Source organism: Pararge aegeria, chromosome 18 (assembly GCF_905163445.1).
Source record: "Pararge aegeria chromosome 18, ilParAegt1.1, whole genome shotgun sequence".
Classification (NCBI taxonomy): Eukaryota; Metazoa; Arthropoda; class Insecta; order Lepidoptera; family Nymphalidae; genus Pararge; species Pararge aegeria.
In genome coordinates, this window is record NC_053197.1 from 13,588,280 (window position 1) to 13,611,102 (window position 22,823).

General features: G+C 36.8%; 1 protein-coding gene across 1 annotated transcript in view; it reads left to right on the top strand.

The window, feature by feature from the left end:
- The window catches only part of LOC120631417 (uncharacterized protein CG43867), a 471,170-nt gene that overhangs the window by 426,819 nt on the left and 21,528 nt on the right, over positions 1-22,823 (top strand). The window contains exons 5-11 of the mRNA XM_039900992.1: positions 12,995-13,093; positions 15,607-15,795; positions 16,676-16,792; positions 18,816-18,986; positions 20,314-20,413; positions 20,966-21,117; positions 22,512-22,637. Of these exons, the coding sequence (XP_039756926.1) occupies positions 12,995-13,093; positions 15,607-15,795; positions 16,676-16,792; positions 18,816-18,986; positions 20,314-20,413; positions 20,966-21,117; positions 22,512-22,637 (954 nt within the window). The remainder of the gene's footprint in view (positions 1-12,994; positions 13,094-15,606; positions 15,796-16,675; positions 16,793-18,815; positions 18,987-20,313; positions 20,414-20,965; positions 21,118-22,511; positions 22,638-22,823) is intronic.

Consider the following 22,823-nt stretch of genomic DNA (forward strand, 5'->3'; position numbering starts at 1 on the left):
TAAAATTAACCCGGACTGCAAGTTGAAGTCGTTCGGAAACGTTTGTGTGAACGAGTCTTTATGTGCATATTTATTTAAATCCTAGTTTGTGTTATCTGTGATATTATGATATTTGCGCGAAATATATATTATGCATTAATGAAAATAAATTGTGATTAACCAGTGCTAACATTACTTAAGTTAATAATATTATAATAACATACATACGCATAATTTACCCGCCTAGGGCCCGGTAGTATATGATGTGTCGTGTTCGAATTTAAAATTAACCCCGACCGCAATTATTTCAATTCACATGCAAACTTTTTTGTTCGTTTTCGCGAATCTAAACGCGAATTTATGTGGATTATTTTTTTATTTGTTTTTGTCTTATCTGTGGTTTTATGAAAGTTCTAAAATAATATATTAGTTACACGTAATTGTCCATGTTCTTATCTAGTTTCCCTCTTTTGACTTTATTTCTATACGAATCGGATACTTGATACGGAAGCCATTTAATTAAACTAGCGGGCATCATCTAGTAAATAATAAGATATTGAGTTAGTAAATAATTCATTTATAAATACTGTCATGTGTGGTTGGCATTAGTTTAATTTTATAATGATATATAAGTAGTGACGTGCACTGAGCTGTTGTTCAGGGTATGCATACAACAGCCAGATTGCAACAAATGTTAAAAATCCTCCTCCTATACGAGTTATATATCAATTTTAGGTTAGGCAGTGCTTTTGTGCGTATGTGAAGTGCCCACCACTACTAAACTACAACAGAACGGTTCGTTTAACCTAATTGGTCAAGCAGCGTTCATTAGATGAGTATTTGTCTTTAGAGGCCTGAACTTGGCATAACAATTCATAAAATAACACGAGGATAGCGGACAAAAAGGCCCGAAGACCTGAGGCGCTGAACCATGTTCAAAATTCAAAAAAATTCAAGTTTCACTTATGAAACGTCAAGTCTGTTTGTAGTGACTCTACCACCGGTTCGGAAGGCAGATTCCACTGAGAAAAGCCGGCAAGAAACTCAGCAGATTGCTATTTTCTAACATCATTTTAAAGTTAAACAATCTTTAGAATTTTCTGTTTTGTGAGAGATGGGAGCGGAGTGGCCTGCTTCCAAGCAGCCTTGTCGTTTAGGAATTCATCAATCGTGTAGTAACCACGATTTATAAAATATGTTTTAATATATTGTTTTAACTTAGGCAAAGGTATATCTAATATTACCTTCGGTATCATGTTATAAAAGCATATACCCATCCCTACAAAGGATTTCTGTACTTTTCTCAGACGGTATGCAGATATCACCAATTTATGTCCGTTTCTAGTTAGTCGACTGTTTATATCGACTTTTTGTTTATAATGACTTATGTTTTGTTTAATAAAGATAATATTATTATAAATATATTGCAGGGCTACTGTAAGTATACCTATTTCTTTAAATTTGGTACGAAGGGATTCGCGTGATCTAAGTTTATGTTCACCAACTACAGGTATCATAAGAAGTCTCAGGGTCACTCAGCGGGCGATGTAGAGAGTGGTAGGGGTACCTCTACGTGATCTAATCGTGACGGAGGCGATCCTTAGAAGATCTAGTTGTAGTCGATCTTTTTTGTGACAGAGGTCATCCGGGGAAGTACTATGGCGAGCTTATTTCTGCCGCTAAGCAGCATAGTTGCGTTACTGTGTTCCGATTTGAAGGGTGTGGTTGCCGGTGTACAAGCAGGAGGCTTAACACTTACGCCTCAAATTGATGGACACAGGGTGTCCTGTTGCAGGACGTGTTCCCTTCATACCCTGTGAAGTGTTGCTATGTTTATAGGAGATAGTTTTCCACTTACCATCCAGTGGGCCATCTGCTTTGGCTGGGAATTATAACTATAAAAAAAATAACCAGACTACACGATATAGCACAAGCAAAGCGTCACAAGTCCGTAGTGGTTTGAACTCTCTAGAAAAGACGCCAGGACGTCGATTACGTGACACGATGATGACAAACGTCGCGATACAATAGCAGTGCTTTTACACGCTCTGACATCTGTAGGTTATCTACTTCAAATCAGCCTTCCTTCAGTATTCCTTAGCCAGCTGCCATGGTGGTGTAACACAGAGCTTTGGAGGCTACCCGTCGACCACAAAGACGCAACGTACATTTTGCATTTTTTCTTTTTTATAAGTGTGTGTATGTCGGGGCAATAGTTGTGGTTTAATATTATCTTCATAAGGGTGTCAAAATACTACATTAGTATAGCTATGTTATGTCACATTAATTGGTAAGGCCCTAAATGAACTACCACAATGTGGGCTGGATTCTTTTCGTTTATCTACGTCCATTTGCTAGTTAGAGTTAGCTAGGTTGGTCTAAATTAGGGACATAATATGAGAGGCCTTTGTTTGAGGAAACTTGTGCCCAGACATCAACCTAACTGATGAATATGATGTTGAAGGTTTAATGGAATTTTCGTTATTTTAACTTTCCCTACAATTCATGCTGTATGAATAAGAATATCGGAAACAACGAGCGTTGACTCTATCGAGATGGATGTACGAATTTGGAGGTCAGAGCTTTCACCTATGATATGAAGACATAGAACACGTAAATTTCGTCCCCGGTCATTATCGGGTTTTGTGTGTGTACACGTTCACACATACACACAAAACCTAATAATAATTTTCTGGTGGGCGTTCAGGTATTGAAGCAGCTAGGTCGATCTAAGTAGAAGACATAATGGGAGAAATCTCTGTTAGGAGGTTATGCCATGAAATTATACTGAAGATGAAGCATTAATAGTTTACTCATGAATTAAACGCGCTCTACAATTTATGTTGTACCGAATAAGATTATCGGAAGCAACGAGGTCCTGGCAATGTCGATGTTTTGACGTTGAATATATATATTGGTGTATGACTTTGGAGTTCCCAGCTTCCGAGCCTTGAAGACTTAGAACAAGTAGAGCTCGAACCTGCAACTCACACACATATCTCACACACAAAGACACAGAGATCTGACAATGAATTGCTATTTGGCTAAGGCTTTGAAACGGTTAGATCGAACTCACACTAAGTAGGAGACAATAGCAGAGACATAATAAGTTAAAAATAATAAAAATCGTCATTTCGAACAGTTAATAGTAAAAACCGCCCACCTCTGAAAACACACACTAATTATACAAATGCTCCACTAAATTTAGTGTGTTCATTGTGTATGTGTGTTGTGTATGTTCGTGTATGTGTGTGTGTGTGTGTGTGTGTGTGAGAGTTAGAGAAAGATCGGAAATTAATAAGGCTGATGATTATGATGAAGGATTTATAGATTAATCGTGATATAAACTCGCTCTATAATTATTCATGCTGTATCGAATCCGATTATCGGAAACAACTTGGTTCCGTATCGTAATTATTCCGCATACGTAATGAGTCGCGGGCGGAACAGTGGAATTTAATGCGACCCAATTTAATTTAAATAGTTATTTCCAGAATGTTACTAGATTAAATATCGTTACTATTTTTGTAACTCTATGTAGTGTATATACCTAAATGTAACATTTGCACTTTGTCATCATCCGGCCCATAAACAATATCTGTGGAAACAAACCGGCGACCTGGCGTAGTGTTAGTCGTTCGTTTAAGTATATTTTTGTTAGACTAGCTACAATTCAATTCAATTCAATTCTTTTATTTGCATAAAACATTGTAGGTATCCATGTTTAGTCATAATAGATGACATGCAAATCTTAATTTAAACAAATTCATTTATATAATAACTAAAGAAACATCAAAATAAAAAAATACAAATAATCAAGATATGTCGGATGAATATAATAAAAATGTCATTAATTTTACTGTACGGAATAATAAATTTATAATCATGGAATGTCAATTAAAAATAACACATAAATTAAATTTGTACCTAAAAAAATTTTATTTTATTATCCAAGAACTCTCTTACCGAGTAATAGCATTTATCAACCAACCATTCACGTAATATTTCCTTGAATTTCAAAAGTGAGAGAATCATATTATGATAACAACTTCACAACTTACAGCGTCAAAATGGCTTCAATCAATTCGAATTAAAAACTAAATAACAATAGCCTATCCCTGTAAAGCGAATAGACGTCAGTAACACTAAAAAAAAATACGATAATTAATTGACAGCTTTATATAAATAAAGTATACCTACCTTTTATGACCGGGAACATTACGACGAGGATAGCTTCACTATGTGTAAATTTAACTTATTTAGAAATTTGCGTAAAACAGATTAGCCACAATAGATAGAATAGATATCATAAAATGTCACACTTAAGTAAAAAAAAACTGTGTAATTAACAGAGTATAAATATCTAAAGCAAACCGATTCCCTTTGTTCATTAACTTGCACGTTCACAGGTTTACAGTATCACTGATTTATTTTCTATCGTTTCTTACGGTTTCTTTGGTATAGCTTATCTGCTAGGACACAAAGCTAATTAGAACTTGTAACCAAAGCACCTATGTACCTAACTACTTACATTACAGACGAGAAAAGTTTAATTAGATGTTTGGCTGTTGTACACAACTGAAAATAGTATGGTAAGTATTGCTGCCATTGCCAAATTTTTTTTTTTTTAAAGTTTCAATTAAAGGGCAAGGCAGGTGGGCCACCTGAATGAAGGTGGCGACACGTTTAAGGACGCGTTCCTTGCTCTGTTTATAGGCGATGGTATTTCACTTACCATCAGGTGGGCCATATTATAACTATAAAAAAATCAATCAGTTTAACGCGTGTAGGGCCAAGAGTTCCACTCCGAGGCCCTCGTAGCTATGGCCGTAATGAGAAAAGTTTCACCGCTATCGCGTGTAAAAAATGTTTGTTGTTTGAAAATTGTTTATTGTCTGTGTAAGCTGGTTAAAAATTCTTTACTACCAACAATTTAATAGCATTTCCTTTTAATCCCGCTACTAGCAAGCAGTGAAGGAAAAAAAATTGGTTTGCTGACTAAAATTTAGCCCTAGACGGGGCTTGGTAGATTAATGATACCCACCCCAGTTTTGCGGCATTGTATTACTTTTGGTGGTAAATGCATCTTTGTTACTGGTCACGAGATAAAAAAAAAGTAAACCGTTCGACTTTGCACGTAGTGTTTATATCCTCATTGGTTTTACTTATCAAACGCGCTATCATCTGCTGCAGCTTGCTAAGAGTTTGGGTATGCCGCTTCTTGATGCTCATCAGCTCAAGTTTACCAAAAGGAAAATAATTGATGATCTCAAACCTCAAAAAGATCTTACGCTACGAACTCTAAGAATTACTTAATCAAGTCAACTTTAAAACCGAAATAAACGTTTTCAAGATCGGTACATTCGTTTGAGAGTTACGATGCCACAAATAAACACAGTCACACGTTAAACTTAAACACGTGAAAGAATAGTTTATATTATCTTAAAACATTGGCTTTAATATAATACAGCTCTACAGAAAAAAAGGCTGACTCGGACGGACGCACAGACTCAACAAAAATAATACGATAAGGGTTGCACTTTCCATTCTGAGGTTAGTACCGGAAAGTGATGACGGTTCATAGTTAAACATGTTATGAGTTCTGACGTCATAATGCAATGTTATGTCAATGATATAATGCACTTTACTTACCTAAAGAAGCCTAGGAGGTTTATATCATGTGGATCGTCACACAAAGTCAGTCTCTCCCAGCAACCTTTATCTGATAAACTATCAATTTATACAAGAGTATATACCTCCTGCAACTCGGAGCACAGCCTCCTATGCCTGTAACTACATCGGTAACCACGCCCATCAGACACGCCAACCATATTGCATGGCGGCAGACGCATGGCGGTACTAATTCCCCGGGCAAACTCTGTCGCAAAAAGCTCTCGTTCACTAGAAACTAAATTTGTGGGACCTCGCGACGTCAGCGACTTAAAAATTTGGTGATATTTTTCGCACTAATGCTCTTCCGGACAAGTTTGTGATGGGCTAGTGTGAGTCAGGCCCCACCCCACATTGTTATTTATCTAGATCTCTCCCTCCTGTCAGTGGGGAGCTGGGTCCAGCGGGATTTTATTTAATGTGATGATGTCGCACTTCACCGGGTGTCACCGAGTATGCATGGAGCCTTGGAGGCGGTTGAAACACGCACGTGATGCTGGACTACACGGGCGTGGCAGGCCAATTCAAAATCTACCTGGGATCCCTAGCGACGATTCCAGAAGTCCTCGGCTACCCGGGTGGCCTGCTAGTCTTCTGACATGAGCTGGGATGGCTACACAACAACAACGTACAACAAGCGTATAGCTTAAGTGCGGACAACGGCCCAGTGAGAAGAAGAAACGCACGCAATAAGAGACGCACTTCACACACGCAAAAATCATATACAGAAAATTTTATAAATTTAAAATGCATATAAAATTTTTCGGAACCGGCAGGATTTGAACCAGCGACTCTCTGGCAAACGCAGCCTGAGCGCTTTCTCCAATCAAGCAACGGCTCTCCTACCGTCGATGCCGAAATTAGTATAATATGCCTTTTACATCATTCTTATAGCGACTGTGGCGTCATCTAGTAGGAAACGTTGCAGTTTCGATCAACTTTTTCAAAGGTCCATATTACAATGAGACACGTTTTGAAACAAGAGATGACACATTGCTTTTTTTTTATAATTTTTATTAGTGTTTATACCTACACTTGGAGGAATTATTAATGTTATAAATTTTAATGCATTTTAAATGCATATAAAAAAATAAAATGCATATACAGAAAGCTAAGCTGTCAAAACGCACTACCTAAATGATCGACCGACCACATTAATTCGTGGCGTCTGGTTTATATACAGTGCGTCTGCGTGAATATAGAGGTCGTTAGGAGAGATGTATTTTATACGACGGTCACTATGAAATAGAATCTCCTTAGAGTCCTTAGCATCCATAAGTGCAGTACATTATGTCGTAAAAAGAGGAGCGCTAGCGCATTAAGACTTCATAACTCATAGCGTAACGAAATCTTTATCACTAAGTACTTTTAATGCACTGAGCTGATCGACCAAGCTAATAGATTCAAATAGTTTGGTCTGCAACATCATTTCGTCAAAATCCCTCAGTGCCTCAAAAAATAAGTATAAAAGAATTGCGTGTTGCCAGCGGTGAATTTTTTTAAATGTTGTCACTTATTATTATGAAAGTAAACTTAAAAACAGCGGTGACAGCCTAGTGGGTAAGGCTTCGGCTTTCCTTTTATGAAGACCGAGTTCGAGCCTAGTTTTGTGCGTTTTTAATTAAAGCAATTTAAATATCACTTGCTCTAAGCGGTGAAGGAAAACATCGTGTGGAAACCTGCATGCCTGAGAGTTCTCCATAATGTTCTCAACTGCAAATTAAAAATTTCTTTATTAATGTAGGCCTATCACAGGCACTTATGAAGCGTTCATACATATTTGTTTACATAATTATAAGGGGATGGTTATAACTTCGTTCGCCAACTTAAATCTAAAGCTACGAGTGTTCCAAACGCGCCCTGGTCTAAGAAGAGCCCACAACAAACTTAGCCGGGTAATTTTTTTTTTGTTATCACCATCATCCAGAAAATTTATATTAAGCTATGAAGCTAGAGCAATTCACACCCAAGCTTTTTTATCGTTTAAGTAATCCTTAATATTATAATAGGATTTTTCTGTAAGCTTACGTTTTATATAAACTTTGAACTTATTCAGAGTGCGTTGCGTGTGAAGTCTACCCTTCCCAGCACATCCCACACTTGGCCAGCGTGGTAGGCTTTTGCCTAATTCCTTCTCACTCTGAGAGGTGACCAGTGTCCTGTAGTGGTCCGGTACTGGGTTGGTCACACTGACATCCATTATTATAGTATAATCAAGGTCAACGGTTGATGATGATGAAACTGAAGAGTTCTTTACCGACCGAGGTTTGTCGGTTTCGGTCAATTAATGCCAATTAGTATCGGTTAATTGATGATAGCCTAGTGGTTAGGACTTCGCCTTCACTTTCGGTGGTCCAAGTTCGAACCCTGTCACTCTCAACCCTCTAACTTTTCTATGTTATGTGCGTTTTAAGCGAGGAAATATCATTTGCCTTTAAAAGATGAAAGAAAACATCGTGAGAAAACCTGCATGGCTGAGAGCTCTCACAAAGGCGTTGGAAGTCCACCAAGCTGCACGTGGCCAGCGTGGTGGACTAAGACCTAAACCCTCACACGAAACACCCGTGTCCTGTGGTATACCATTAAAGAGTTGTAATTATGAGGACTTTATCTAACAGCATCCCGTTTTCACGGAAAACAAATTTTCTGATTTCCGGGCACTTGCTACTAGCTGTTGACTGTTTGTTAGTTCGTTAACGCAACAAATCTCTTTAACAGTGACAAGCGCCGTTTGGCATTTAAGAATAGATCAAAGTTTAACACGAATCGCGATCGAGAATGCTCTGATGGCCGCATCCGGCACTCTCGGGTCGCTTCACTTTATTTGGACTTTTATTTGTATTGCACGCACGTATCTAAGTACCAAGTTTATGTCTCTAGTACGTTCAGCATCACATTCCTACATACAAATTATTGCGTTCCTATTTGCGTACATTGTTATGTGATTATTATATAGTATAGACAGTTTGATGCTAGCTATTGTATTTATTCATGATCACTGTTAGGTCACACTGGGTTGTATTGTTATAGGCTATTGATTGATTGATTGACTGTTGGGTTACGATTTGGTGCGCAGATAATCCAACTTAATATAATTAATGCGAAAGTTTGTATAGATGGATGGATGTTTGTTACTCTTTCTCACAAAAACTACTGTACCAATATGACTGAATTTTGGAATAGAGATAGATCTTACCCTGGATTAACACCTGGGCTGTTCTTATCCCGGCAGAATGTACCGTTCCCGCAGGATTCATGAAAAAACAAAAAAACCACTTACGAAGCCAGCCAGTATCATTATAGCATTAGCTTTCCCATTGCTGGGAACCCGCATCTCTGATAGACATAAGTTAGAGGATTTCAGAGCTCAGACCCACCACGGTTAATGTTGCGTACCGTAACGCTAAATGGCTTAGCGGCGCGTACGTCTTTGTACTTTGTAGGTAGAGTAGTAACAAGCCACGGACGAAGCCTCCTACCAAACCAGACCAGATGAAATTCAGAAATTATAAACTATCCTTACTAAGTTACCTATAGTCACCGTTAACGGTCGAGTTTGAATTTTACTTCTGCTGAAAGTACATTTTGTGCTATCGGTTTACTATGAAATCTACAGACTATAGAACACTGTGTAGTCACAAGGTGATCTTTGGAAATAAATGTATTAATACATTTTAAAAAGAAAAGATCATTTTAAAAATATTCTTCTACATCCGGTTTATTGTATGGATGCGTTCGTTTTTACTTACTGACTATAAATTTATTATCAACTAAATAATTCACTAAATCTGGCAACATTAATGTAATGTTTACGGTTTGATTGTTTTTTTTAATTCGTAAGAAGTAGGTATATAGATTATTTATACGGTAACATCGAAATTGGGTTTACCATAAAGATTTCAATGCCTGCCTTGAGCGGCTCAAATTTTGTTTAACGGTTGTTAACGTAAATAACAAACAGCTCATCTTTACAACTGGCTTCCTCACGGCTCTATTACAAAATTAACTACTGTCGGCCTATGGCATAAATAAGGAAGCATCTAACTGAACAATTCATTGCTGCCAGCGGTTTAATTAGACAGAACTTGGTAATGAACCAAGTTGTGTGCCTACTCGCTATTTACACTTGACCGCAAATTAAAATTAATGGATAAAGTTTCAAAGCTTTCACCATATCAAATTTAATTATAGTATTAACTCAGCTGGCATTGATGATCCTGATCTTTTGATATTCTCATTAACTTTGTTTGTTCAAGAGAGATGTCTTGTCATTAGAGATCATTTTATTAAATATTGGTAAATAAAAAGCATTTATAGTAACGGTATCTAAAGTGTAGTGGAGTTTTCTTAAAAATATTCAAGCTTACTAGCTGGTACTGATAATGATAAGACTTCTTATATCTTCTTTCGAATGTCAAATTACTGATAACAGGTAGAGAAAATATTGTAATCACCACTTAAGCAATATTTATTTGTATTCTTTTGGAAAATATGAACTCTACCATAACTTTTTTAACTTTGAAACTGTATTCAACGTATGCACAGCGATAACTTCACAACTTTCATCCAACTTGATTCATGCGTATTTTATTGTCCACTTTACAGTTTCCTCGACGCGTCTATTTATTTTACTTCGCCGTGTAAGTGTTACTGCTACCCGATATAGAAAGTTCTGGATATTCGTGGCGTCCCCCTCGTGTCGTGAGTCAGGCAAATTACGGCGTTTGTGATTAATACGATCTATTCCTGGGTATTCCTTTACCCTTAAACTTTCATTGTTCTCTATCAATATTGATAAACCTCAGGTTTTTTTTTACAAATTTAACATTCCGTGTTGGAAAACATAAGAAGGAAACCCTAATAAAAATCTTTATCTAACAAAGTCAAATATAGTTTATTAAGTTCAGTGCTCAGTGCATTTAACTACATAAGTAGGTACCTACCTACTTTCAAACACAAGTATTTAGATTTTTTATTAAATTTCAGTGATTAATATAGTCTTAGTAAACTAGTGCGGCTTTATTTAGTGCAATATAAACTTATGACGAGTGATACGTAAATAACCGTGGATTATAAACTGAAATGTGCCGATGAATCAGCGTTGAGTTGTAAGGCGTGAAGCCGTCAAAATGTCGTTCGTACACGCAAATGCGGGCAGATGTAAGTATACCGAATGTGATGGCAAGTAGATAAACGCCATTTTTATGTGTTCAAAATATAAGTAGGTATTATTATTATTATTAAACTCTTTATTTGTATACCACAACATTTAAAATATAACAAAAACAGAAACATCGAAAGAAGTAGTAATACAAAAGGCGGCCTTATCGCTTAATAGCGATCTCTGCCAGGCAACCTTAGAATTAGGAAAAAAAAAAAGAAGAGGAGAATAGACTGCTGGTGGTACAAATATTAAAATACATACATGCAAATAACTACATGCCAATACATAAACTAGTGTGCACAAATAGATAAAAAGTAAATAATATAATAAATAAATAAATATAAAAATAAACTAATATATATAATAACAACACTTACATAATTAAATACTTTAACATACAATAAATGAGTAAGTACATATATACATACTATTAAAAGTCGTTAACAATATAATGGGCCTTAACTGCTCTTTTAAATATCGCCAGTGATTTGGATCGTCGTATGCTCAATGGAAGCGCATTCCACAATTCCACAGCTCGTACGCTAAACGAACGCTTATAAAATTTTGTCTTATGATAAGGCATACACAGCGTCAGCGCACGGCACGATCTTACACCAGATTGCTCACCAAGAAAAGTGAACTTCTCTTTTAAATACGAGGGAGTATTTAGATGAAATAACACACAGTACAGAAGAGAAAGTACATGCATATCCCGGCGACGACGAATAGGAAGCCACTTGAGTTTTTGTCGAAATACGGAAACATGGTCATATTTGCGAAGGCCAAATATGAACCGAATAGCCAGATTTTGAAGACGCTCAAGTTTATTAAGCTGATCCTCGGTCAGATTAAGAAAGCTTGCATCCGCATAATCGAGAATAGATAGAAAAAGAGAATGTGCTAGCATAACTTTGGTCGGAATTGGAAGAAATGATTGCAGCCTTCGCAACGAGCTCATCGCCACAAACACTTTCTGACTCAGCTCTTTGACATGCACTGTCCATGACAATTCCCGGTCGAGGTATACACCAAGATCTTTCACAGAGTCACAAAAAGGAATAGCGATGCCATTATAAATAACAGAAGGAATGCTCAGCCAATCAACCCTCGCGATCATTCCTGAGCTACCAATAACGATAGCTTTTGATTTTGCAGGATTGACCTTTAGCCCATATTATATATAATTTTAGGTATAATCTGTATGAATGAAATGTTTGTAGAGCGTACAATTATTATGTCCACTCACAAGACAATAAGTCTAGTGCCATCATTATGATTAATCCCACCCAATTTTTTTCAAATTCAAATTCAAATTATTTTTTCAAGGATACATATGATCGTAAAATGCACATTGCACTCTTAAGCGATAAGGCAGCTCCTTTTATTCTACTTCTTTCTTCATGTTTCTGTTTTTATTATTTTTTGTATAAGTACCTATGTTATTGTTGTAATATACGAATAAAGAGTTAAAAAAAATTAAAATTGCAGGATTGGAAGGGTCATAAAAAAGTATTGGTAACCGAACCCGGGTGTTTTTATATAAAATGATATATTATATTATATTGTATGTCTCAAATATAACTAAAAGGTAAATATCTATGATTACTTTTTTATGTAGATATATGCACAGTGCAGCAAATACCTACCTACTAATTACATAAAGATAATGACGCCTTTTTGATCTCGTTATCAATGTCAGGCTGTGGTTGACTGTACATGTAATCATTAACCACAATATCTGACATGTATCTCAGTAGTTACTACGTATTTACGTAATAAGGTTAATAAATATTATCTTGTATGAAACGTATCAATTTATGCGGCTTCTTTGATGTCATGTCTACTTATTATTACTTTGACATTATCATCTAGGTTCTACGTGAATTAATACAACTCGTGACACTGGCTACTACTAGTATTCCTTTCAAAACGCTGTAATATCGGAACTTTTTCAGTACATATAAAATATTAAGTCTCTGATTCATAAATCTTCCATAAAAGATCGAAGGTAGAGTATTTCTGCAAGTAGAGATTTTCATAAGACGAAAACAATAGAAATCCATTTTATTATTTCAAAATATTTTAAAAATTATTCCTAATACCAATTTCAAGATTTTCCTCGCAACTTGCAATGTGATAATAAATGTTCTAGATACTTGACACTTTTTTATTTTGTTTCAGGTCCGCGCCATGGAGCAGCGGTTGTGCGATTGGCCGGCAGCGGGTGCTGAGGGTCCTCCTAAAGCCATCACGCGGCTTGAGGGCCAAATTGAAGAACAGGTACTAAAATATAATACCTAACATTAACAAGGTTCCGAAGGCTTTGTTTATCCGATACGAAAAGTAACAATGTCAATGACAAAAACTCTACGTCAATAAAATCTAAATGAAGTCGATATTTGTTTGATTGCTGCGTGAAATTAGAATAAAAACAAAGTTTTCGTATTTATTTTATTAGTACCGTGTAGTGTCAAATATCGAGACAGCTGTTGTATTTGTAGGAACAGAAACCTAACTCATTAGACTCAAGTTACGGAACAAATTCTTATTAGGTAAGGGTATTCAGTTTTAGAGCCCTTTAGGGAACCATTTTGTTAAACTAATTTTAGTCTCGCTTTAGATTACGTTGTTAAATTGATAATATCTAACTGTTTATATTATTTTTGAACAAGCATTTAAGTGCAGCTGTGGATGAAAAAATATTATACTTGAATTATTAACTGTCGGTTTTTCATTCGTAGATAAATAATTAGTTATAACTTTATAATATTTACTTAAAAATAAAACAAAGTCGAATGCAACACTAAAATCCAATATTTCCACACTAAAATACAGGGATATGAAAAGGAATAACTAATGAATAAAAAAATTGAACGCACCCTCAATAATTATTGCCGACGTCATATCCGAAATGTTTAGAAACGTCATTTCATTACGTCACTGTGACGTTTTTCTACGAATGTACCTACCTACAGTGCAAGCTACAGCTAGGCGGTAATGTTGTTTACAAAATGAAATAACATAAATCTAGGAAACTCATGAATAAAAATGCTCAGTTTTTGTGGTTTATTACGACGTTTGTTTTATAAGAAGTGTGAAACTACTATGATCAATAAAAGATTCATGTATAAAACCGTACCGACCCTAAACACCGGAAAATGAAGGTATCAAATCTAAAGAATTATTTTTTTCTTACATTTAGGTACTTCTTCTTACCTACTTGCACCCGCTGGTTGATTAAATAAAGTTTTAAAATTTTACCGGGCCTACAGGAATACACAATAAAAATAGTGGACCGCCCGAAAAAAAGGGTTTATAATAACGTTAATATACATTAAAACCTCACACCTGGCTAGCTTAGGCAGGAGACAATTATATCCCCGGGGAAAGGATAAAAATTAATCTTCGCCCACAGCTTTACCAACTCTCAGAGCACTGGCGCACAAGTCGAAATAATATCCAAATAATATATGTGTAATAATAATCGGGAGTAAACTTTTGCTGTTCCATGTTCCCTTACTGTAGCAGGTGGACCACCTAATTATCCACCTAATAATACAATTATATAAGTAACAGCTGTACTGTATGGTACTGTAATTGTAGATTCATAGGAATAAATAAAATATTCTCTCACATAGTATCTTGTTAGCCTAGTTGAGAGCATGTAGCAGGTGATGTTGGTCTCGCAAGGTCTCTAGGTTGGGTCATAGATTGTAAGGCATTTGCTTTTGTGTTTAAAACTTGTTACCAGCCTCTAGACCTATGCCTTGTAAAACTTACGTAGCTATTAACCATTGACCCCAGTCCCCAGTTAGTAAGTTATAATTACCGGGATCCAAGACCAAACGCTAAATAAGATTTTACTGACTAACTAATCCATCATCACTTATTTAATCCTTATTACTAATATAAATGTAAAACTTACGTAGCTATTAACCATGGACCCCAGTCCCCAGTAAGTAAGTTATAATTACTGGGATCCAAGACCAAACGCTAAATAAGATTTTACTGACTAACTAATCCATCATCACTTATTAATCCTTATTAATAATATAAATGCAAATGAGTTTGTTTGCTTGTGCCCTAAGTAAGCCACCAATCAACTGGAGTTTTGGCACAGCGCTAGCTGAATTTGTTTAGTATTAGTTGGTAAAATACCAAGCTATGTTTCAAGGCTGAGGAACTGCTCAGAGCTTCTCCCTCTGCCATACAAAGGGCCCAGAGATGGTACGGTTAATCCATAAATTACAATACCCACATTATTCAACAAAGATAATTGTATATAATCCATTCTGAACTGAATGTTGTGAGGATGACACCAGCTCTCCTTCATATCTGAGGGTATGGTAAGATTAGAACTGCATTGGTAGATTTTTTCCCATCCTAATCCTAATTGGCCTAACAAACAAAGATTTCAGGATGATATTCTACCAGGACACCAGTAAAACCTATCTTACATACATGTGAAATGTTGTGGAATAGTTCACAGATTATTATATATTATATTTTCCTTGTATTGTACTTAAAGTACAATACAAGGAAAATATACTAAATATACTACGACAATACACACATCGTCATCTAGCCCCAAAGTAAGCGTAGCTTGTGTTATGGGTACTAAGATGACTGATGAATAATTTTATGAATGATATACATAAATACTTATAAAATACAGATAAACACCCAGACACTGAAAAACATTCATGTTCATCACAAAGACATTTGACATAAAAAAAATTACATATGAAGGAAATATAACATATAAGTATTTATATCTATTACCTGTCTTCCAGAAGCAGCTGCGACTTCAGGACGCGAAGCAGGTGGAAGCTAAAGCCGCCAGGATCAAGGAGTGGGTGACCAACAAACTCCGGGAGTTAGAACAGCAGAACCAGTTGCTAAGGGAGCAGAACGATCGCTGCAACCACCAGCTTGAGTTGCTAAGGAACCATATAGCGACACAGGGGAGCAGGAATTGTGCGGTTTGTATATCTTTATAAAAACGTCTTGCAAAAAATTAAGTTACCGGACATAGGTAACAAAGACAAAGTTTTAGATGATGATTATATTATATTAAATGTTTAAGAAGAAGAAGATGCACACAGGAAACCCAAATTCAGACTATAGCCCATTTATTATTAGAAAAACAATATTTTTTGTGTACTTTATCAAGCTAGACCCCTTGCTTGTCATTTTATTTAACCATTTATGTCCCAGTAGAAGACTTAAAAGGAAGTGTTAGCTTTTGCATTTGCTACGTAGTTTGTAGTCAGTCCATGTTCATTTACAATCATATTTGTGTTGGTGTCAAATCAGTTCAGACAGAAACACAATTCCTTATTTGAGTGATTTAGAATCAAACTCAAATAAGTAATAAGGTTTAAAGTGTATATAAGATACAGCCATGGAGAAACATCGGATATTTTTCATGAAGCCTTTATATTATCATTTTTGTCTGTTTTATTTACCTTTTCACATAAGGGAACTTCATAAATATTTTATAACTTTCTAAAACCAGGGCATTGCGCAGGGAAGAGACAACAAGATATGAGTAGATACTGATTTCACCACAAAAAATAGAAAATCAATAATATCAACTTTTATTAAACAATGTTTTAACATATTTTTAAATATTTTTTTATTATATATCAAAAAAGTGATATTTCACTAAGAGATTGGTGTGCTCTCTGAGGTACTAAAAAGTAAAAGGCAAAACACCAAAACTGTACACCCATCCCACCTTGTTGTATAAACCCTGCTTAACCAATTTTATCGTTTTCTATTTTCACTATCAAAAATAGGGCACACCAACCTTTTGTATGTTAATGTAAGGTTTTATCATCTACATTAATTGGCCACCAGTTTCTACCCTCTCGGGGAAGCCTGTCTCTCGAAGTGAGGTCGGAGGACGGCCCTCGCACCTCCTCAAGCCTTTTGGCTAACAATCGGCGTCGCTCTGAGAGTCTCGAAGGCCCGAAGGTAGATTGATATTAGATTTTGTGTCATTGTTGTATGGAATGCTTTGTTTTTGAGCACATTACTTTAAACATTAGGTGACTGTGTATATGTAGATTATTGAAAAGAAACTTCTTTAAGTTTGTCTTGTCTTCTCTTTTGAATTAACAGTTAATTGGGATTAGTTGAAATATAAATAGATCCAGCGCGGCTGGCATAGGTAGGAGATAAAAATTATATCCCCCGATTATATACCCTGACCAGGGATAAAATTTTAGTGTACACTTGCCAAAGCACGGCAACAGAGAATAGAAGAAGTTTTCCCCTGTTCATTATTACACTCGTATTATTTTTACAATGCTCCTCTTTTCCTTTTGGGGTAGACATATGTCGCCTGACCATGCTAGGCGCTAGCTATGCTTAAGACCCAGTTCCAGTAGGGTCCCAGCTAGACCCAATAGACTGGTTTTCAACCTATCCAAACAGACCTTTTTTATTGTATTTATGGTTCAAAATACGGCCGATTGGCGCAGTGGGCAGCGACACTGCTTTCTGAGTCGTAAGGCTGTGGGTTCGATTCCCGCAACTGGAAAATGTTTGTGTGATGAACAAGAATGTTTTTCAGTGTTTGGGTGTTTAAATTTATATTATAAGTATTTATGTATATATCTTATACTAATGTATATAAGGCTGAAGAGTTTGTTTGTTTGTTTGAAAACTTGAACGTAATGATCTCAGGAACTACAGGTTGGATTTAAAAAAATATTTCAGTGTAGATAATTTATAGAGGAAGGCTGTGTGCTATACACAACCACACTAAGACCTACAGGAGCACAAATGAAGTATTTTTCAAAATCAGGTTCTTTTTCCTTTTGACGCGGACGAAGTCGAGGCGAGGGACCTGTAGCTTTTAATAAAAATATTCATCCGTTAACTTGGTACCCAAAAACAAGTTACGCTTACTTTGGGGCTAGATGGCGATATTTTTTTCTATAGAAAATCATACAAAGATTAAGTATATAGAACAACGAAATTATTTATTTTATTTAAATAAAATGTTTATATATACAAAATCATACTATGATTTCATAAACAAAGAAGTTTCATTTCTTTCACACAGATAGATGCTAGTTTCTTTGTTGCACTTTTTCTTACTATAATGCCTGTGGTCTGTAAGTTACTCAAAAGCTTTAAATAAAAAGTCTTTTAACACCACAAAACAATCTTCTCTTCCTGTTCCTTTATATTTCTGTTCGCAATAGAATTTGCTCTCCGAACTGGTGATGGAGTCTCTGGTTGGAGTTGTACTAGTTACGTCAATTTCTGTATTCGCAAAGCAATACATTGTGCATATATTATTTTCTTTGAATTATATCGTATGTACAAATACTGGATTGTTAATTGTGCAACATAGTAATAAAGTGTACTTATTCATTTGTTTTCAAATAAACAAACTGAAATAATGGCTTTACATTTAGATTTCACATTTTAAATTATATGGTAATTGGTAATAGATAATTGATTTGCAATAAATTACTATAAAAGATTTACTGTTTTAAGTTCAAAGCTCAGTTACATCATACATGACTGGTGGATATATAAATGTTTTTGTTATTATTTTTTATTGTTGTAAAATAAATGAATTTTGAATTTTACATTGAATGTAACGCGGTAGTTTTATCGTGCAGTTTTAGCTTCTTAATTCTTGTACATTCTCATCATCATATCAACCCATTACCTGCCCACTATGGGGCACGGGTTTCCTCCCACAGAAAAAAGGATTTAGGCCGTAGTACAACACGCTGGCCCAGTGCGGGTTGGTGGACACCACACTCCTTTGAGAACATTATGGGGAACTCTCAGGCTTACAGGTATCCTCACGATGTTTTCCTTCACCGTTGAAGCAAGTAAAATTTTAATTTCTCAATCTTAGTAAAGTTTGAGGTGCTGGGGTCCGAACTCGGCCTCCCCAAAGTGATGCCGATGTCCTAACCACTGAGCTATACCGCTTAATAATTCTTATTGGATAACATTAATTTGATTGCAGTTACCAATAGTGTCGTCGGAGCCGCACTACAGTACCCCGGTGCGACATAGACGGAACCTGTCCATCGGTACCACTAACCTCACTCAGAGCAACGTTAACAGCCAACTGAACACCATGAACAAAACAATGGACGAAAGAACCACTGCTAGCCTCCTTGCGGACGATTTAGCTGTGAGTTTTTTTTTTAATCGATACTTTTGTACCTAAAGACATGCCGGTCTAATCGCTAGTTCATAACATTCTCATCATCACCACTTCAACCGATAGGCATCTACTGCTGGACATAGGTCTTTTGTAAGGAGTTCAAAATCTACGGACGCTTGTTTCCAGCGGCTCCTAGCGAGTCGTTTGATGACCTCAGTCTACCTAGTTGGAAGCCGACAAGCGTTTCGTCGCTGCGTTTACTGATAGGGGTCGCCGTATTTTGCTTTGTAAAGTCAACATTTCCTGAGGATGCTCCGGTTTCGGAGCGAAACGTAGAGGGTACATTGCCGAAGATCTGTTTGGTGTGGAGTATAAGGATTCAAGAAATTATAAATGAAACCAAACAGATTCTCCTGCTTTTCGCGGAGGTTAGCAAATTAAGCTTAATTTTCATAATATATTATGGATTTCCGCAAAGTAACGCCTGCTTCTATCCAATATATTGAAGAAATTATAAATTACACCATACAGATTCTTCTACTTTTCGCCTATAGCAATTATGAAAATTATCATAATATGTTATGGATTTCGGCAAAGTAACGCCTGCTACTATCCAATATTTATCGAAGAATTCACAGTCTTAAAATATATCGCGATTGCAGATATCAGACTACTCAGAGCATTTACACAATAAATTACTTCGACAATGCAATCTCAATTCCGAACAACCTTCCGCGCAATTTTGACCTCAGTGCTAGACGAACTCAGGTTAAACGCCTTTCTTGATCTCAATCTTGCTTAATTTATTGATAACCATTGTTTCTGTGTAATTGAAATTGGTATGAGAGCAGATATATACAGAGCTCGTCCGAAAAAGTATTGCAATGCATTGCTACGTTCCGAACTGAAGGGCGGGGTTGGCAGTGTAATAACAGGCACATATTAAGCTTAAAACCTACGCCTCAGATTGATAGACACAGGGTAGCATTTTGTAGGGCGCGTTCCTTGGATGCCCTGCGAAGTGTTTCTCCATCGTGTTTTCTTATCGACGATGTCTTCCATTAACCATCAGTTATGAGGTATGTTGGAGTCCCAAGGTGCTAGAATGGCAGCCCCAAACTGGTAAGCGCAGCGTTGGTCGACCCCCAACGAGGTGGACGGACAGAGCTGGATCCAAGTGGCACGAAACCGTAAAATTTGGAACTCCCTACAAACGACCTACAGTGGACATCTATTGGTTGATATGATGAACTTGATAATGATGAGGCATCTGCTTTGTCAACAAGGAATGTTGAATTACATATTCTAGGTTTTTCTATTTGTTATCGTAAAGGATATTATTTTTAATTCGCAGGCAGCCGTTGAAAATTTAGTGGTGCTACCAACGACCCCAAATACATCGACAGATGGTGATACAACTCACGACTATGCTGAAATTTATACCCCCAGCAGAGGTGAGGGAACACTTTTAATAAAAACTCACCATGTAGATGAATCAGGCAACGCAGTAACGCAGTCTTTATTTCAACTACCACACACTCATTCGCTGGAGAACACTCAGGAATGAACCATTCTCTAGCGCCAATAGAACCATGCAACGAAAGGGCCGCATCTTTTTTTTTTGTGTTTTCTATATGTGATTTTGTCACACATTAATAACTATATCAAATTCTTTAAAAAAAAAAAAGTTGAAAATCTTATAGACGTCTTAAGAATAGTTTTTAAACCTAATGTATCTTTTTTCGTTGGATAAAAATATTTTAATTTGAATATTTGGTGGATCGGCGCATATTGTCGCTTAGCTGATAATATCGCGCAAGTGAAAATGTAATATAAAATCTTGTCTAATACGTACGTTATTTTACTAGAAGAAAGACGATACCGTGTTGAATATCGAAAGAAAGTTGTTATCTGAAGATAAACGTAGACAAATCCGCGGGAAACCGCTATTTGAACACTACAATCCATTCAGATTTATATTTTCTTATTTTCTTGTTGCTTTTAAGAACGAACGCCTGCGTGGCAAGGCGTCAACGTGATAGTGCAAGGAAACAGTCGAGGTGGGTCGTCAACGGGAGACAGTTCGACATCTGAGCAACCAAGACCGCCAACGCCGCCTTTACACAGATTCCCTAGCTGGGAGGCCAAGATATACCAGGTAACATTATGGCGCCCACCGGTAAAAGAAAAAGCTCTAATCAGTTATTTGTAAAATTAAGTGTGTTGGCTCTGGTGTTGACTTACGTTGGTATACATAGGAGCAGTGACCATTATTCGACGGTTACTATAATAATAATAAAGTTATCATTCATCATCATCATCATTAACCCATTACCGGCCAACTACAGGGCACAGGACACCTCTCAGAATGAGAAGGGTTTAGCCCACCACGGATTGGTAGACCAAAGTTGGAGTCACTTTGTGAAAATTATGGAGGCACTCTCAGGCATGCAGATTAATTGCGGCGTAAACACAGTTTCCTCCTAAAATATAAATTAATTACAATGCATTACTCAGTACTCTTACTTGAATGCTAGTAGCGTTTATTTGACCTCACGTCTTTAGTGATGTCCTTGAACTAGTTGAAGTGTCCATCAATGTAAAAACTTAGGCTTAATCGTCTGGAGTGTGTTTAGATGTGACAAAGTGTGCCTTGGAAGTAAGTCTTTCCTTCTAACTGTACACCTTTTACGGACTTCCGCTTTTAACGCGAGAAACTATTAAATATCTCCATCAAAGGCCTCAGGTTTCTTGCGTACGCAGCGCCCATAAAGCGCATTACCATTCGGATTAAACCTGGTTTATAATTGACGGCTCTTCTCAGTGGAATCTGCCTTCCGAACCGGTGGTAGAGTCACTACAAACAGACTGACTTGACGTTTCACAAATGCTTATAAATTAGGCCTACTTGAATTAAATGAATAGTGAAATTTCTTTGAGAGTTAAAAATTGCGAAAAGATCGCTCGTCAAGGTCAAATTAAAAAATTGCAAATTAAAACAAAAAGAAGTATAAAGGGCGCTTCTGATGAGTATATCCAAAGTTTTGCATTGCAGCACGGCTAGCATTGCCAGGAGACAATTTTCTCCCCGGGGAAAGGGTAAAAATGTATTACCTCCCTCAGCTTTATCATCTCTAAGAGCATTGGCGCACAAGTTGAAATAATATCCAATATTTGTAATAATAGACGAGTGGAACTTTCTCCTATTCCTGGGCACGTTAATTATATCCCCAGTCAGGGTATATAATCGGGGGATATAATTTTTATCTCCTGCCCGTGCTAGCCCTGCAGTGAGACAAAGATGGTAACTGCATTCGGAAATTTAAAACTTAAGCTACAGGGGATCCAAACGCGTCCTGGTCTATGAAGAAACCATCAAAATTGAACTTTAAAAGTACCCTCAAAACGGATGACTTTCGCCTGTCTGACGTGCGCCTTCATTACCGAGGTAGACATCGCGTATTGGAAGCGAACGATGCCGATAAAGATGTCTTTTAAATGTATTACTTGTAAATAACAATTGAACTCTTTCTCTCTTTCTCTTCGTTTCAGGTAGCAGATGATGGTCTACAACAGTCAGTGGAAGAGGAGCTAAGTCCGCCGCCTTGCCCGCGCGCAATGCACGAGTCCACTAGCTACCAGGATATCTCAGTCCCCGTATACGCCACCGTGAAAGGGGTACGTGATGTCATCCTGTATGATTCTCGTTAGACTCATTCGGACCTTTGCAACCTATTTTATTATTATTAAATTCATTATTGCACACACCAGAACACAATAAGTAAAAAAAACTAGTGTAGCTGTGCAAAGGCGGTCTTATCGCTTCGCTAGCGATCTCTCCCAGACAACCTTTGGCGAAAGTAC